The 17,587-nt window shown below is 36.1% G+C and overlaps 1 protein-coding gene across 1 annotated transcript in view; it reads left to right on the top strand.

Annotated features, from left to right (window-relative positions):
- The window catches only part of PHKA1 (phosphorylase kinase regulatory subunit alpha 1), a 134,774-nt gene that overhangs the window by 101,602 nt on the left and 15,585 nt on the right, over nucleotides 1-17,587 (top strand). Inside the window, exons 22-27 of the mRNA XM_004064391.4 lie at nucleotides 831-987; nucleotides 2,308-2,387; nucleotides 6,407-6,485; nucleotides 6,626-6,755; nucleotides 8,786-8,887; nucleotides 9,734-9,849. Coding sequence (XP_004064439.1) covers nucleotides 831-987; nucleotides 2,308-2,387; nucleotides 6,407-6,485; nucleotides 6,626-6,755; nucleotides 8,786-8,887; nucleotides 9,734-9,849 — 664 coding nt within the window. The remainder of the gene's footprint in view (nucleotides 1-830; nucleotides 988-2,307; nucleotides 2,388-6,406; nucleotides 6,486-6,625; nucleotides 6,756-8,785; nucleotides 8,888-9,733; nucleotides 9,850-17,587) is intronic.

Here is a 17,587-nt window from a genome sequence, read left to right as displayed (position 1 = left end):
AAACATTCATGTACAAGTTAATGTGGACATATGTTTTTATTTCTATTGACTGTATAACTAGTAGTGGAAATGCTGGATTATATGGTAATTCTGCATTTAACCATGTTAGGAATTGCCAGGCTGTTTTTAAATATTTTCAATACTGATATATATTTCCAAATAGCTCTCCAAAGGAATTGTCCAATTTTTATTCCGATCAGCAGCATATTGATGGTGCCTGTTTTCTCAAAGCCTCACCAAAACAGTGTTATCAACTTTAGGGACTTTTGACAATCTGATAGGTTAAAAATGTTATCTTGGTATAGTGCTAAGTTAAAGTTTTTCTATGAGTGAGGTTGAGCACCTTTTCCTATCTTTAAAAGTCATCTATTTGTTTTGCCAGCAGTATTTGTTTTGCCAGATTTTCTTTTGTTTTTAATTTTTTAAATCTACATGTTGGAGTTCTTTATATATAAGGGAAATTATCCTATGAATTGCAAACATTTTTTCCTAGTTGGTAATTCGTCATATGACTTTCCTTACAGTGATTTTTGAAATAATTCTTTTGTTAAATCTTTGTCTTTAATTTCAACTATATTGAAGCCCATGAATAGGGTAAAAGAATGCATTTTGTCAAAAGCACAGCTAAAACTAAGACTTATTCTTGTATAGGTACTGGCTTTCAGGGCTGACTGTTAATCATAGTTTTATAAGGATTCTTAGTAAATTACATTGATTTCCTAGTGAGAGAGACCTATCAAAAACTGGCATGTTCGTTATAACACTGAAAGAAAAGATGATTGCCAGAAGCTTTACTTACAGCTGATGTAGTCCTGTCGTTAAAATTCTAGAGGACCTGACTGGAACACTGAATTGTATAATGAAGGGAGTGCTACAGTGAGAGAGCTTCTTACCGAGCTGTATGGCAAAGTGGGAGAAATTCGTCACTGGGGCCTGATCCGATACATTTCTGGGATCTTAAGGAAGAAAGTGGAAGCACTTGATGAGGTACTATAAATTCTTGAATTTATACCAAATCTAAATAAGCGTGCTTTTTAAAAATTGGTTTCTATAATTGTTTTTTAAAACAACCATAGCCTCTAACCATTTGAGATGTCTTTTCCACATAAAATTTGATATTCAGTTCTTTTTGTTTGTGAATGACAAGAATTGTAGATTTATAAAATGTTATAAACCATAACATCTTTATAATGATATTAAGAATTCTATATCTTAAGAATGAATTTACACTAGGTTCCTACCTCCTAGAAAGGGAAACGTCCATACACCATTAGTGGGAATGGAACTTAGTATAGCTACTTATGGAAAACAGTATGGAGGTTCATCAAAAAACTAAAAGTAGAACTACCATGGGATCCAGCAGTCCAACTGCTGGGTATATATCAAAAAGAAAGGAAATCAGTATATGGGAGAGATATCTACAACTCCCATGTTTATTGTAGCACTATTCCCAATAGCAAAGGTATGGAATAAACCTAAATGTCCATCAGAAGATGAGCAGATAAAGAAAATGTGGTACATATACACAATTGGATATTATTCTGCATTAAAAATAGTAAAACCCTGTCATTTACAGTAACATGAATGGAACTGGAGGGCACTATGTTAGGTGAAATAACCCAGGCACAGAAAGACAAATACCACATGTTCTCACTCATATGTGCGAGCTTAAAAAGTTGATCTCATAGAGGTAGAGAGTAGAATGATGGATACTAGAAGCTGGGAAGGGTAGTTGGGAGTAGGGGATAGAGAAAGTTTAGTTAATGGACATGAAAATACAATTAGATTGAAGGAATAAGATCTAGTATTTAGTGTCACAATAGGGTGACTATAGTTTACAATAATTTGTTGTAAATCTCAAAGTAACTAGAAGAGCAGATTTGGAATCTTGCCAACACGAAGAAATGATAAATATTGAGGTGATGGATGTCTCAATTACCCAGGTTTGATCATTACATGTTGTATGCTTGTATGAAAATATCACATGTACTCCATAAATATGTATAACTCTTATTTATCCATAAAAATTGAAAACTTAAAAATTTAAACAAATTTTTTAAAAAGAAAGAAAAAAACCCCATAAACCAACCAAACAAAAAAGTTCCTACTTTCTAGGAGTTAGATGAAAAGACCTCATTCTTTCTTCCTAGAAATCCTTCTTTTCTGATCTTCATGGTATTTTCTGAGGAAGAGAGTTCAGTGTGTCATTATGTTAAAGAGGAGCAAAGGTTTTTCAGCTGAAAAGAGAAATGTTTGTGGAAACCTGAGGTGTTACAGAAACGATAATATTATGCTATCTCTTGTTAGGCCTGCACAGACCTTCTCTCCCACCAGAAACATTTGACAGTAGGACTTCCTCCAGAACCTCGAGAAAAGACTATCTCTGCGTGAGTATGGCTGGGTTTGGTCAGGCTTCTCTGAGAAGGAGTGGTGTGGATTTACAATTCCCTTGCCCTAATCTGTCAGTGGATGATAATGTCCTACATATGTTCACCTCTATCAGAGACACCTAGTGGAAGAATGTTGGTAATGGTAGGGCAAGAGTAAATGAAGGAGAAAACTCAGAGAGTAGTACTCAAACTCTTTTTACTTGTTGGATTTTCCATACCTGCCATTCAAAAAACAAAACAAACAGGGTACCTTGAATTAGCAACCACAAAATGTCAGCCATACTCTGGAAAGAGCAGGTGAAAGAAAGTGGCTAGAGCACAGGGCTGACCATGAAACTCCATGCTGCTCATGGGGAATAAAGGGGATGGAGGTCATAGTCAAAGAGGAAAAATGGTTACTTACAGAGCAATGTGAGGTAGCACCCCTCCAGGAACCCTGTAATCAGAGTGCCACTGTCTGAGGTCTGCCACAGCCTCCAATTGGAAACTGTACCCTAAGATAGGCTTGGCCTGGAGGGAGATGTAAGTCAAGTGATGGGGCTGGGATGGAAAATTCAATCTTTATACATGAGTCTTCCGTTTGCCATTGGCCATGCCAGTAAAATTCATCTGCAGTAAATGTGTTTAATTTCATATCACACCAGTGCCAAAATTTAAATCTTGCAAACAGTCTGTATCTCCAAGAAATATTTTTAGAGAGATTCTAACTTCATTCATAAATGATCTGAAGAATCTGTTTTTCTACTAGGAGTAATTTTTAAAAAGGGTATTCCCCCCTGCTTGCCATTTCTACTTCTGTAGCCAATGTAGTAAAAAAAACTTTTGTCAATATTTCTCCCTCATTTTTTCCTGGTTAAACTCTATCCAGAGCATGTTTTTTGTTTACAAAATTTTTTTTACTACATTGGCTACAGAAGGGATACTTTTGCTGATGTCTGCATACTACTTCCTTCCTGGTTTATGTCCATGATTTCTGTTACCCTTGAGTTCCAGTTCAAGCTCCCATATGAAGGCTTAGAGAAACATAAGTTCCAGCAAGCTTCACCACCACGGGCTTAAAGTGCTCTGGGTACTAAATAGACTCAAAAAGCAGTCTAGGCCACAAGGACTGCAATTCCTGGGCAAATCCTTGTGCTGTGCTGGACTCGAAGCCAATGGACTTGGGGTGCATGCGACCTAGTGAGACATCCGCTAGAGTGGGCAAAGGAGTGCTTGTGCCACCCCTCTTCCAACTCCAGATAGTGCAACTCTGGGAGAGAATCCTTCCTTCCACTGAGGAGAGGAGAGGAAATAGTAAAGAGGACTTTGTCTTGCAAGTTGGATACCAGCTCAGCCACAGTAGGATAGGGCACCAGGCAGAGGCATCAGACTCCCATTCCAGTCCGTAGCTCCTGGATGACATTTTGACACATACCTTGCACCAGAAGGGAACCTGCTACTTTGAAGAGAAGTACCCAGTTTTGGCAGGATTTATCACGTGCTGACTAAACAGCCCTTGGGACCTGAACAATCAGCACAGTGACCAGACATTCTGGTTCCAAGTGTGACCAAACACATGCCCAGCCGTGGTGGGTATAGGGAGAGACTCCTTCTGCTTAAGAAAAGGAGAGGGAAGAGTAAAGGGGACTTTTTCTTGCAGCTTAGGTACCAGGTTGGCCACAGTGGGGTAGAGCACCAAGCAGGTTTTTGAGGTCCCGGATTAGAGGCCTGGCATTTGGCCTAGGAACTGCTAACAAACGTACAGTGCAGTGGTGGTTCAAGAAGTTTTGCAAAGGAGACGAAAGCCTTGAAGATGAGGAGCATAGTGGCCTGCTATTGAAAGTTGGCAACGACCAATTGAGAGCAGCGTTGAAGCTGATCCTCTTAAAACTACATGAGAAATTGCCGAAGAACTCAGCATCGACCATTCTACAGTCAGTCATTCAGCATTTAAAGCAAATTGGAAAGGTGCAATGGGAGAAAATATTTACCAACTACCCATCTGATAAGGGATTAATAACCAGAATGTATAAGGAGCTCAAACAATTCTATAGGGAAAAAAATCTAATAGTCTGCTTTAAAAATGGGCAAATGGTCTGAATAGACATTTTTCAAAAGAAGACATACAAATGGCAAACAGGCATATGAAAAGGTGTTCAACATCATTGATCATCAGAGAAATGCAAATTAAAACTACAGTGAAGTATCATCTCACCCCAGTTAAAATGGCTTTTATCCAAAAGACAGGCAATAACAAATGCTGGCAAGGATGTGGAGAAAAGGGAACCCTCATATATTGTTGGTAGGAATGTAATTAGTACAACTACTATGAAGAACAATTTGGAGGTTCCTGAAAAAAGCTAAAAATAGACCTGCCGTATGATCCAGCAATCCCACTGCTAGGTATATACCCAAAGAAAGGAAATCGGTATACTGATGAGATATCTGCACTCCTGTGTTTATTTCATCAGTATTCACAATAACCAAGATTTGGAAGCAACCTAAGTGTCCATCAGTAGATGAATAGATCAAGAAAATATGGTACATATACACAAGGGAGTACTATTCAGACACAAAAAAGAATGAGATCCTGTCATTTGTAACAACATGGATGGAACTGGAGGTCATTATGTTAAGTGAAATAAGTCAGACACAGAAAGACAAAGTTCACATGTTCTCACTGATTTGTGGGAACTAAAAATCAAAACAATTGAACTCATGGAGATAGAAAGTAGAATGATGGTTACCAAAAGACTGGGAAGGGTAGCAGGGTTTATGGGCGTTGGGGGTGGAGATGGTTAATGGGTACAAAAAGTAGTTGGAGAGAATGAATAAGATCTTGTATTTGATAGCACAATAGGGAGACTATGGTCAAAATAATTTAATTGTGCGTTTTAAAATAACTGAAAGAGTGTAATTGGATTGTTTGTAACACAAAAGATAAATGCTTGATGAGATGGATACCCCATTTACCCTGATTTGATTATTATATGTTGAATGCCTGTATCAAAAATCTCATGTACCCCAGAAATATATACACCACTATAGACCCACAAAAATTAAAAATTAAAAAAAAATTTAAAGAAAAGAATTTGAGGAGAGGACATAATTCAATCCATAAAATCTTGCTTCTGGAAAAAGAATCTTTTTTGTATCAGTTTTGTGACACTGTAGGTAATCCAAAGAAGATGGCATGGTTCATGCCCCAGAGTGCTTTGTGTCAGCAGGAGAATCAGAAGTGTGTGAGGATGTGTGTATACCTCTGTGTGTGTGTGTGTGTGTGTGTGTGTGTGTGTGAGTGCACGTGTGTGAATTGAAACTATAGAAAATCAAACAACTCTGTCAACTGTGATTGTAAAGTAATAAAATGGTTTCAAAAAGGCACAGCTACTATTCCATTGTAGGGGTGGGATGCTGAAGAGATGTTGGTTAAAGAAGGAATACATTCTAATGTTCAGTAGCAGAGTAGGGTGACTATTGTTAACAACAATGTATTGTATATTTCAAAATAACTAGAAGAGAGGACTTGAAATGTTCCCAGCCAAAAGAAATAGTAAATGCTCAAGGTGATGGATACTGTAAATACCCTGACTTGATCATTACACATCCTATGTATGTAACAAAACATCACATGTACCCCGTAAATATGTAGAAACATTGTGTATTACAAAAAAAAGCACAGCTTAAAATTAATTTAGTACTTTGTAGCCATAATAGTTACTTGTCAAATGTTCAAAGCTAACTATGAAAGACTAGTCTAGAAGAACATCATGGTGTGAGTTTTAAATAAATTTTGAAGGAGGAAGAGAATCCAGATTTAGAGAGAAGAGAGCAGAGCTCCTCTAAGTTGATATGGGCCAGAGTGGTTTCAGGAGGCAATGAATGAGCTTTGAAGTTTGAAAGAATCAGAATGCTATTGGTAATGATGAAATGTTGAGGTGGTGACTTGGACTTGGATAAAGCTTCTTCATTTTTTCAACATATTTAAGATTAAGTGGTTGTAGAATATTGTCTTTCTTTGCTGTCTTTTTCCTTAGACCTCTGCCCTATGAGGCGCTCACTCAGCTGATAGATGAAGCCAGTGAAGGGGATATGAGCATTTCAATCCTTACACAGGTGAGAAGAATTGTAAAGGCTAATCTGGTGACTGATATTTTAAAGTTTGTTTTCAATTGATCTAGCAATTTCCAAAGACAACAAAATAGGCATTGTGAGACCTCGGCCATTATTTTTGTCTGTATCTACTCTGTGTGCAGGAAATAATGGTATATCTAGCCATGTATATGCGAACCCAGCCTGGCCTCTTTGCTGAAATGTTTCGACTTCGAATTGGTCTGATCATACAAGTTATGGCAACAGAACTGGCCCACTCCCTTCGATGCTCAGGTACTTAATTCAGTAACTATTTTAGGTGGAATTCACTTTTGAAGTAAGTTTATAGAGTTTGGAATAAGGAAAGAAAGAAAGCTAAAACATTTTTATCCATAGCTCAGAAGCTGGATATGGCAACCTTGTTCCCCTGTTAGTCACTATTTATGCAAGTCAAGGAGCTGATATGATGACACATTTGTGTATCAGTTCGCAGCTTCAGAATGCCATCTCCTGTGGGCTCTTCACTCCAAATCCCTCTTAACTTACCACTCTTTGCTAACTTCATTTCTCTAACTCTGGAGAGTACTTGAGTGTGACAGACAGAGTTGGGTTAAGATTTAGGCAGTGGAGCGTCTGTACACCAAGAATGAGTCACTGCATCAGTGGATCATGGTGTCAGTATTCTGTCTAGTCACCATCATGATTGAATAAAGGAAGATGATGTTTTCATTAACATCTATCTGACAAGACTCTCTTTGAAATTAACTATAGGTGTATTTGGCAAGATAAAAGTTTTAGTTAGAAGAATATTTGGAGCCTGTAAAAGCTGTAGGGCAAAATGGTATAAAGACCCCTATGACATGACTCCTTATTCCATTAGTATTTGTTTGATTTCAACAAGAATTGCAAAATAATACAGATAGGGATGGCACAGAAAAATAAAATCAAAGTTGTAAAACTCAATTTTAGCCATTCTTTCTGTTAAATTTCCCCCAAAAGACTTTTAATCAAGCTGTTAACAAGTAGCTAAATTTATCAATTTGAGTCAAACCTAACTCAAACACATGAGATAATTTATATTTAAGTAACCCTTTGACAGAAGAGAGCTAACAATTGTTTTATACCTACCATATGCCAGATACTGTGCTTTTTGCTTTAAGTTTACATATATTGTGTCATTTAATCCTTTCAAGAATCCTCTGGAGAAGAAGGTATTATTGTGTCACTTTTACCAATAAAGAAACTGAAACTCAAGAAGGTTAACTAACTTCCCCGAAGCAACATAGCTAGTAAATAGTGGAATTTGAGTCTGAGTCCACCTGATTGCAAATGATTTCTAGTTCAGTACATTGTTATAGATAAACATTATATAGTATAATGTTTTTTTTTTTTGCGAGAGAATGTGATTGCTCAATAATAAACCTCAATAAGGGATAAGCCCCTGAATATTCACTTTTCCTTAATTTAGCCTGTTATATTTCTTGTTTTCCTGTGGATTCATGAAAACCATGACTCTTTATTCCTTATAGGATAAAGTCAAGATCCCTGGGTCTGATGTTTAATACCCTCAACAGTCTGGCCTTTATCTTCTACTCCCACAGTACTTCCCACTAATTTTGTCAGTTCCAGTCCTTGGAGATTGATGTCTCCATTGATTTCAAAGGCAATTATTGTCTATACCTCTCATTTGGCACATAGAATATGCAATGTTTTATTGTTTATCTTGTTTTCATGTTCCATCACTCCCAAAGAGATAGTCAGACTCAAGATTAGGTATCATGTCGTCATACCTGCTTGCACAAATGTTACTTAAAATGATGACCTGCATGTAGTCAACTTTTAATAAATGTGTGATGCTGATTAACATGTTCAAGTTATCCTCATATATTCATAATTTCATGGATTCAAATCTATCTCTTTTAAGTCTCTTTTATTTCCAGGCTGAGAAGTTTTAATTATTTTAGTTTATCTGCATATATACATTCATTGTCTTTCTCTGAATGGCCTCCAGTTCCATTGTTCTTCTTTCATTCTTCCCACCTTCAAATAAAGATTTTACTAAGTACCCTAGTGGTCTGGAAGCAGGGTGAAGAAGAAATCAATTACCTCGCTAATCCACAAACTGGATAGTCAGTCCTTAAATAATTAAGAATCTATGGAAGTAAGAATACCTAAGCAGTAGGGTGCTATCAATTTATTTTGTAATTCTGTTCTTCCAATCAAGTGACTCAGAAATTCTAAGCAAGAAAAGAAATAGAGAAAATATAGAGAGGGCATGGCAGGCAAATTAGAAGTCCTTCTGTTCTAACATTTCTGCTGACTAGCTGAGGAAGCCACAGAGGGCCTGATGAATCTCAGTCCTTCGGCCATGAAGAATCTCCTGCATCACATTCTCAGCGGCAAGGAGTTTGGAGTGGAACGAAGCGGTGAGATTGAATAACTGCATTTTCATTTCATACTGTTTGGTTTAAGTGTCTCATTGGTTTTAAAATGTTTTTCCTTCATCACAGGAACCTTTTTCCCCAAATAAATAAACTCCAATATATAAAACAGAAACCAAGCTGTCTTCTGGAACAAGATTTGGAAACCACTGTATTTTTCCTTAAATGATATATCAACTAAGTGGATTGATTACTATCATGTTTCATTTTTAACTGTTTAATGCATTCCCTCACATTATCTTAAGTCTCCACTTTAGGACAACCAGCAACCCATATCATCTGAAACTTTCTTGTATTCTAATTGGCAATAATTCAGTAGCTCTTACAGTATTGTATTATGTGTATAGCTGCTTACAGTACTTCTAATGTAACCCTTCAACTTTAAACTCACAAATTGATAGTCCACCTACATTTGTAGTTTTGGTTGGATTTGGCATTGCGTACCTAAAGCAGCAGAGCAAATGAAAAGTGGTCATCTCTCATGCTCAACTTTCAAGGTTAGGGTAAGTAGATATATACGGTCAGATGGATGGATGTCAGACCTTAGAGTGGTAAAAGAAAGTTAAAAAGCAGTGCGTTTCAAGGAGTGTATCTTGCTAAAATGCACATTTTGATTCAGTAGATCTGGGGTGGGACCTGAGATTCTACTAACAAACTCGTAGGTGGTACTGATGCTGTTGGTCCATGGACCACATTTCAAATAGCAAGGTTATAGTTTTTAAATTAAGTTAAAAATAAGGATATATATGAACGTTTTTTTTTTAATGTGATGGGGAAGAAATTGAACCTTATTATCCTCTCTCTTTCTCTGTAATCTCTCATACTACATAGTTCGTCCCACTGATTCAAATGTCAGTCCTGCTATTTCTATCCACGAGATTGGTGCTGTTGGAGCAACCAAAACAGAACGAACTGGGATCATGCAGTTAAAAAGTGAGATAAAGCAGGTAAGATACTACTTGGGAGATTAGCTGGGATATTGCCATGTTTCAGAACATTCTTTTGGAATCAGACTTTGTTGGGTCATTTATTTTGTTTCACATTCTGAGTTTAATTTGAGCCATTTATGTTTCAGGTGGAATTTCGTAGACTGTCAATCTCAGCTGAGAGTCAGGTGAAACAACTAGGGATCATTTAACATGGTTTAAGTTACCTTTAGTTCTATATAACATGCATGAGCTCATGGCCTTTTTACAAATAAGATAACAAGTCATGGAGTAGATTGTTTGAATCGCCTTTATAACAGTCATTTTGCAGATAGCTTTCCTTTTTCTGGACCAAAGTACTTTGCTAATTTTAGAAGGAAAGTAACTTGCATCTGATAACAAGAAATTGAAGTTTCTCTTATTAGGACTGATGTAATTTTGGAATTAATTTTCTTTATAAAACAAGACTTAGACTTCAAGCAAAGAGTCTTTGCTTGGCCAGAGTTTAGGTGGGCTTCTCAACCTTTTCCTAGGCCCATTTGTGCGCTTCCTTGTAAAATCCAGCTTTAGCAAGAGAACCCTGCTAAGTCAGTTTAGCCAGAAACTCCTATCCTCGATATCTTATCATCCTTGACATCTGATCAGGCTCCTCATCTTCTACCACCCCCAGGTGATGTCCAATCACCCTGGCCTGTCTTCAGCAAAAATCCTGTTAAGATGGTTTAGCCAGAATCCTCCCTACCTCTGATGTTTCCCTCTTAGTAATTTTCCACCCCTTGGCTATAAATTCCCACTTGATTATGTTGTATTCAGAGGGGAGCCCAATCTCTCTCCCTTACTGCAAGACCTCATTGCAGTAGTTCTGTACCTATTAACAATGGTCCTGAATAAAGTCTTCCTTACCGTGCTTTAACAAGTATCATTGAATAATTTTTTCTTTAACAAGATGTAGAAAAGGTGCTGTGGACACATAGAGGGAGAAATGTCTAAATCAGTCTGGGAGATAGTGGGAGTCACTAAATACCATGTTGTAGCGTCTTAATTTTTCCTGCAGGTGAGAATAGAGAGCGGTTGCATTATACAAGGAAATAGTTAACAAAAGCTTCCATAGCTTCTTTTTAAAACTCTAGGAAGTCATGTGGTTTCAAGATCTCCAAGTTGAGAAATTACTGATTTGGCCTCTCCTAGAAGCACATTTTATGAAAAGCTTAAAACTACTCCTCCTGTTTTCAGAATAGAATTATGATAGCTTGCAGTATTGAAACCTCCAGAAGAGGAGTGGTGAAATGGAAATTTGGAGTTTTGTTTTTAGTTTTCGTTTCTTTTTTTTAGCTTTTTAGCACTGGGGTCTTACTATGTTGTCCAGGCTGGAGTGCAGTGGCTATTAACAGGCACAAAATCCTGGATTCACGCAATCCTCCTACCTCAGTCTCCAGAGTGGCTGGGACTAAGGCATGCCACCGTCTTGCTATTTGGTTTTTTTAAAAGGAATTAGAAACCTTTTAGGAAGACAATGAGCCAGTGCTTGAAGCTTAATTTGAGGTAACTTGAGTACACTCATCAAATACCCTATGGCATTTATATTTATGCAAGAATAAGTATGAAAATGGAGTAAGAAAGGGCCTTGTGTTCACTTTACAGTTTTCTCAAATAATTTGAATAATCTGAACATTTTCCTATTTGAAACGTGAAAGAACTACATTCAGTACTGAATAGTTAGTTACATTGGCATTATTTGTAAATAATCTTTGATTTGGTTGAGAGTTATTGGATAAACATTTTATAATTGTTGATAGTCACTCAGTATTACTTATAAGTTCATTATATATTTACAACTTGAAGTATATGTTCCCAGCTACATTAATATGATGTTGAGACTTGACCTACCCAGCTACATCATTTAAGTTTTTTCTACACATTCACTACCTATAGGTTTTCAAGGGAGCCAAAATCACTAGGACTATAATTTAGAGGATTGAGAGTCCTAAATTTGCATTACTTTCTTATTTCTAAATATTAACTTCCATCCTCACCTGCCTGTCTGGTATTTTGTATTGTTCTAAGCCATTTTTTCCCTATCACTCAAGAATGCCCTCTTTTCTGATTATGAAAAAAAATCATTATAAGGGTATTTTTATTTCTTTTCCCTTCACCATGGCTTCTAGAGTAAAGCTATTTCATCAGCTTTTTAATGATTATGTGCTGACTACATACTGAAATAGTCTGTATTTTTACTCTACTAGTGACTTAAAAGTACAAATAATTGTTTCCTGGCCTCATATCTTTTAAAATTTTATTTTCTCAATTTGTTCTCATAGTCCAATGGTGGTCATCCCCTGGGTATAGATTTGATGTCACCGTCTTTTATGGTAACTGCTGTGATCTTCTCATATATGCCATTCACATGTGCTTTGAATATGCCCTTATATAAATCATGACATATACTGGTTGATTAAAAAGAAAAAATCAAGAATTAAAATAAGTATAAAGCAATTTCATATATGGGGGTGAATCTTTTCATTTATTTTCCAATAACATAGGGAAGGGAGTTCAACTCCAACCTCTCTGCGATTTCAGAAAACAAAATTCAATTTGCTAAGTATTGGTTAAGTATAAATTCTTGGTCCCACCCTAAGTACACAGAGTCAGAAAGACTGTGGATGAGGCCCAGTAATCTGTTTTATTTAGATGATTCTGATGCATTTTTAAGTTTGAAAGCCACTGGGTTAGCTTTTCTTCTGATTATGAATTCATTTAGTAAATATTAATTGAGTGCCAGTTTTGTGCCAGGCACTGTGAACAAAATGGATGTGGTCCTTGCCCTCATGAAGCTTACAATTTAGGAGGACTGACCTCTAATTAAATTTATTTGGTTTAAATCAAAGACTCATAATGGCCTATGATTTCAGATTTCTCAAGCTGAAGAGATTTAGGCTAGACAATTACCAAACAAAAAATGGAAAATTATTCTAAACAATATTAGTATTTTGGTTAACCTAAATCAAATACCCTGTAATGAACTAATAAGACTTGGCCAACTCTATCATATCCACACTAACATAGGACAGGGGTATAGAAGAAAATTTAAAAACTCAAAATGATTGATATTTGGCTTTGGAAAACAGTCTGAATTGTACTTTATCAGATCTATACCCTTTCTGGTTTGACCTCACAATCAACAGCCTAGGATCTTGGTGGTATAAACAAGACAATGAAGATAATTAAATGGCAGTTCATCTACTCAATAGATCAGTGCGATAGTCACTTGCCAATAGAAATGTTTGGGGGCTCTTTTCTTTTTTACATTGCATTGGTTGGTGATTTAGGCATTTGGCCCAAATTAAAACGTGAGAAGTTCTTTTCTCAGAAAATATTTCTATTATCTTCTATCTTATATTTATTTCTGAATTTAAACTGTTAACCACTTTGCCCAATGTATTTTATCCTTTACTTAGTATAAGTTTTTCAAAGTTCATTATGTTTTAGCATGTATCAAAAGTTTATTTTTTTCATTGCTGAATAATATCCTACTAAATTAATGTACCACATTTTATTTATCCATTCATCAGTTGATGGACACCTGGATTGTTTCCACTTTTTGGCTGCTATGAATAATTCTACAGTGAACCTTCATGCACAAGTTTTTGTATGGACAAATGTTTTCACTTCTCTTGGATATATATCTAGGAGTGGAAGTGCTGGGTCATATGGTAACTATGTTTCGCATTCTGAAGAACTGCCAGACATGTCCAAAAGGGCTGCACCATTTTACATTCCCACCAGCAGAGTATGAGAGTTCCAATTTCTTTACATCTTCACCAACCCTTACAATTGTCTATCTTTTTTATTATAGCCATCCTGATGGGTGTGAACTGGTATCTCATAGTGGTTTTGATTTGCATTTCCCTAATAGCTAATGATAATGAGTGTCTTTTCATGTGCCCAGTGGCCATTTGTTTATCTTCTTTAGAGAAATGTCAATTCACATTTGTACCTATTTTAATTTTTTTTGTCTTTTTATTGTTGAGTTGCAAGGATTCTTTATATATTCTGGTTACAAGTCCCTTTTAAGATATAAAATTTGCAAATATTTCTCCCATCCTGTGGGTTGTCTTTTCACTCATTACCATTAAGTATTCTTCAAACAACAAAAATTTTTGATTTCCACAAAGTCCAGTTTGTCTATTTTTTCTTTTGTTAATCATGATGTTTTTGGTGTCATATCTAAGAAGGCTTTGCCTAATCCAAGGTCACAAAGATTTATTCCTATTTGTGTTCTAAGGGTTTTATAGAGTTAGCTGTTATATTTAGGTCTATGATTATGTATGGAGAGATCCCCAAGATCACCCTCAGATTTAATGATTCACTAGGAAGACTCATAGGACTCAGCATATAGTCATACTCACTGCTACGGTTTATTACACCTAAAGGGTACAAGATGCATTGGGCACAGTGTAACTACAGTAAACAATAATTTATTGTACATTTTAAAATAATAAAAAGTATAATTGGGTTGTTTGTAACACAAAGGAAGGATAATTGCTTGAGATAATGGATACCCCATTTACCCTGATGTGGTTATTATGCATTGTATGCCTGTAACAAAATGTCTCATATACCTCATAAATATGTAAACCTACTATGTACCTACAAAAGTTAAAAAAAAATTAAAAGAGTCATTGGTCAAAGTCTAGGGACAGACACAAGCTTCCAGAGTACTCTGTCAGTAGAGTCACCCTGCAATGAGTTGTGACAAGATGTCATTGCCAACCAAGGAAGCTCATAAAGACTCAGCACCCATTGTTCTTGTTGAGGGCTGGTCACGTAAACAGCCTCTGTCTGGCGTGTATCAAAACTCTGGACTCCCAGAAAGAAAGCAAACGTTCAACATAAACCATAGCGTTTGTACAGTTTAGGCATGGTAAGCCACTGTTATTAGTTCTGGGAATGGTGAGAACTCTCCCAGAATCCAAGTTTCTAAGTTTCTAAATGCCAGCCAAGGGCCAACCTTGTACGCAAGCCTTTCCAAGAATAGCAGTTCTGGCCTACTGTCTTAACTCTTTTCTGCACAATGGGCTTAATTTTTGTGTGTGGTATAAGGTAGAGTTTAACTTCATTCTTTTGCATGTGGATGTCACTGTTCCAGCACCGTTTGTTGAAAAGGCTATTTTTCCCTCATTTAATTATCTTGGCGTCCTTGTTGAAAATTAATTGACCAAAATATAACGGTTTATTTTTGAACTCCCTGTTCTATTCCATCGATCTATATGTCTATCCTATACCAATATGACACAGTTTTGATAGTTTTGTAGTTTTGATAGCTTTAGAGTAAATTTTGAAATCAGGAAGTGTGAGCTCTCCAACTTCAGTCTTCTTTTTAAATATGAATGTTAGGATCAGCTTGTCAGTTTCTGCAAAGATCCCAGCTGGTATGTTGATAGAGATTGTGTTCAGTCTGTACATCAGTTTTTGAAATATTGCCATCTTAATGATGTTAAGTCTTCTGACCCATGAATATGGAACTATATTTCAATTTATTTAGGTCTTTAATTTCTTTCAACATGTTTTATAGTTTTCAGAGTATTTGTTTTGGACTTCTTTTGTTAAATTTATTCCTACATATTTTGTTATTCTTAATGTTATTTTTAATGGAATTGTTTTCTTAATTTTATTTTAATATTGTTCATTGCTGCTGTTTACAAATACAACTAATTTTTTTATTATAGTAAGACATTTAACATGAGATCTATCCTTTAAAAAATTTTTAAGTGTACAATATAGTATCATTAACTATAGGCTTGATGTTGTACAGTAGATCTCTAGAACGTTTTCATCTTACATAACTGAAACTTTATACCCATTGAATAGCAAGTTCCCATTTTCCCCTCTACCCAGCCCCTGACAACTACCGTTCTACTCTCTGCTTCTATGAGTTTGGCTGTTTCAGATACATTACATAACTGGAATCATACAGAATTTGTTCTTCTGTGACTGGCTTATTTCTTATAGCATAGTATCCTCCAGGTTCATCGACACTGTCATATTTTGCAAAATTTCCTTCTTTTTTAAAGGCTGAATAATATTCCATTTTATGTATTACCAGATTTTCTTTTGCCATTCAGTTGTTAATATATATTTAGGTTGTTTTCATATCTTGACTATTGTGAATAATGCTGCATTTGAACATGGGCATGCAAATATCTCTTCAAGATTCTGACTTCAATTCTTTTGGATAAATATCCAGAAGTGGGATTGCTGAATCATATGGTAGTTCTATTTTTAATTTTTGAGGAACCTCCATAATGTGTTCCATAGCGGCTGTACAATTTTACATTCCCAGCAACAGTGTACAAGGGTCCTAATGTCTTCACATTCTCACCAATACCTGTTATCTTTGGGTGTTTTTTTAACCATGGTCATCCTAACAGGTGTGAGGTGATAGCTCACTGTGGTTTGATCCGCATTTCCATGATGATTAGTGATGTTGAGCATCTTTACATGTGTGTGGTGGCTATTTGTATATCATCTTTGGTGAAATGTCTACTCAAGTAAAATTTAATTGATTTTTGTTATTGATCTTATATCATGAAACTTCACTGAACTCATTTATTAGTTGTAGTTGCTTGTTAGTGAATTCCTTAGAATTTTCTATATACAAGATCATGTCATCTGCAAATAGAGTTTTCACCTCTTCCTTTCCAATCTGGATGCCTTTTATTTCTTTTCTTACTTAATCTCCCTGGTTCAGGCCCCCCATAAAATGTTGAATACAAGTGATAAGAGTGGACATTCTTGTCTTGTTCTGATCTTCGGGGGGAAAGATTCAGTCTTCAACCACTCATTATGATGTTAGCTGTGGGTTGTTGTAGGAAAAAAATCTAAACTTTTATTAGATTGAGGAGGTTCCCTTCTGTTCCTAGTTTGTTGAGTGTTTTTATCATGAAGGTGTGTCGAATTTTGTTATGTGTTTTTTTCTGTATCTATTAAGATGATGCGTTTTTTATCTTTTATTCTGTTGATGTAGTGTATTACATTAATTGATGTTCAGATGTTAAAACAGCCTTGAATTTCTGTAATCAGTCCCACTTCATGTTGTATAATCCTTTTAGTATATCACTGAATTTAGTTTTCTAGTATTTCCTGGAGGATTTTTGCATCTATATTCATAAAGGATATTGGACTGTAGTTTTCTGGTGACATCTTTGTCTGATTTTGGTATTTGGGTAATATTGGCCTCATAGAATGACTTGGGAAGTGTTCCCTTCTCTTTTCTGGAAGAGATTGTGAAGAGCTAGTATTAATTCCTCTTTAAATGTTTTGTAGAATTAACCAGTTAACCCATCTGTGCATGGGCTTTACTACTATGTGGGAACGTTTGTTTATTTGTTTGTTTGTTCATTTGAGACAGAGTCTAACGATATCACCCAAGGTGGTCTCAAACTCCGGGGCTCATGCAATCCTTCCGCCTCAGCCTCCCGAGTAGCTGGGAATACAGGCACAAGCCATATGCCCATGCACCACGAGCCAAGAACCCATACTTTGAAGGAAGTTTTGTACTTACTAATTTGATATATTTGTTTGTAATAGGTCTATTAAGATGTTATGTTTCTTTATGAGTTGGTTTGGGTAGTTTGTGTCTTTCTAGGAATTTGTCTGTTTCATTGAGATTATGTAATTTGTCCGCATATGGCTGCGGATGGTATGCCCTTATAATCCTTTTTCTTTCTGAAGGTCAGAATTGAGGTCTTTATTTCCCCTT

This window comes from Gorilla gorilla, chromosome X (genome assembly GCF_029281585.2).
Source record: "Gorilla gorilla gorilla isolate KB3781 chromosome X, NHGRI_mGorGor1-v2.1_pri, whole genome shotgun sequence".
Classification (NCBI taxonomy): Eukaryota; Metazoa; Chordata; class Mammalia; order Primates; family Hominidae; genus Gorilla; species Gorilla gorilla.
The sequence above is the reverse complement of the archived record's forward strand: the minus strand, read 5'-3'. Positions and strand labels throughout refer to the sequence as shown.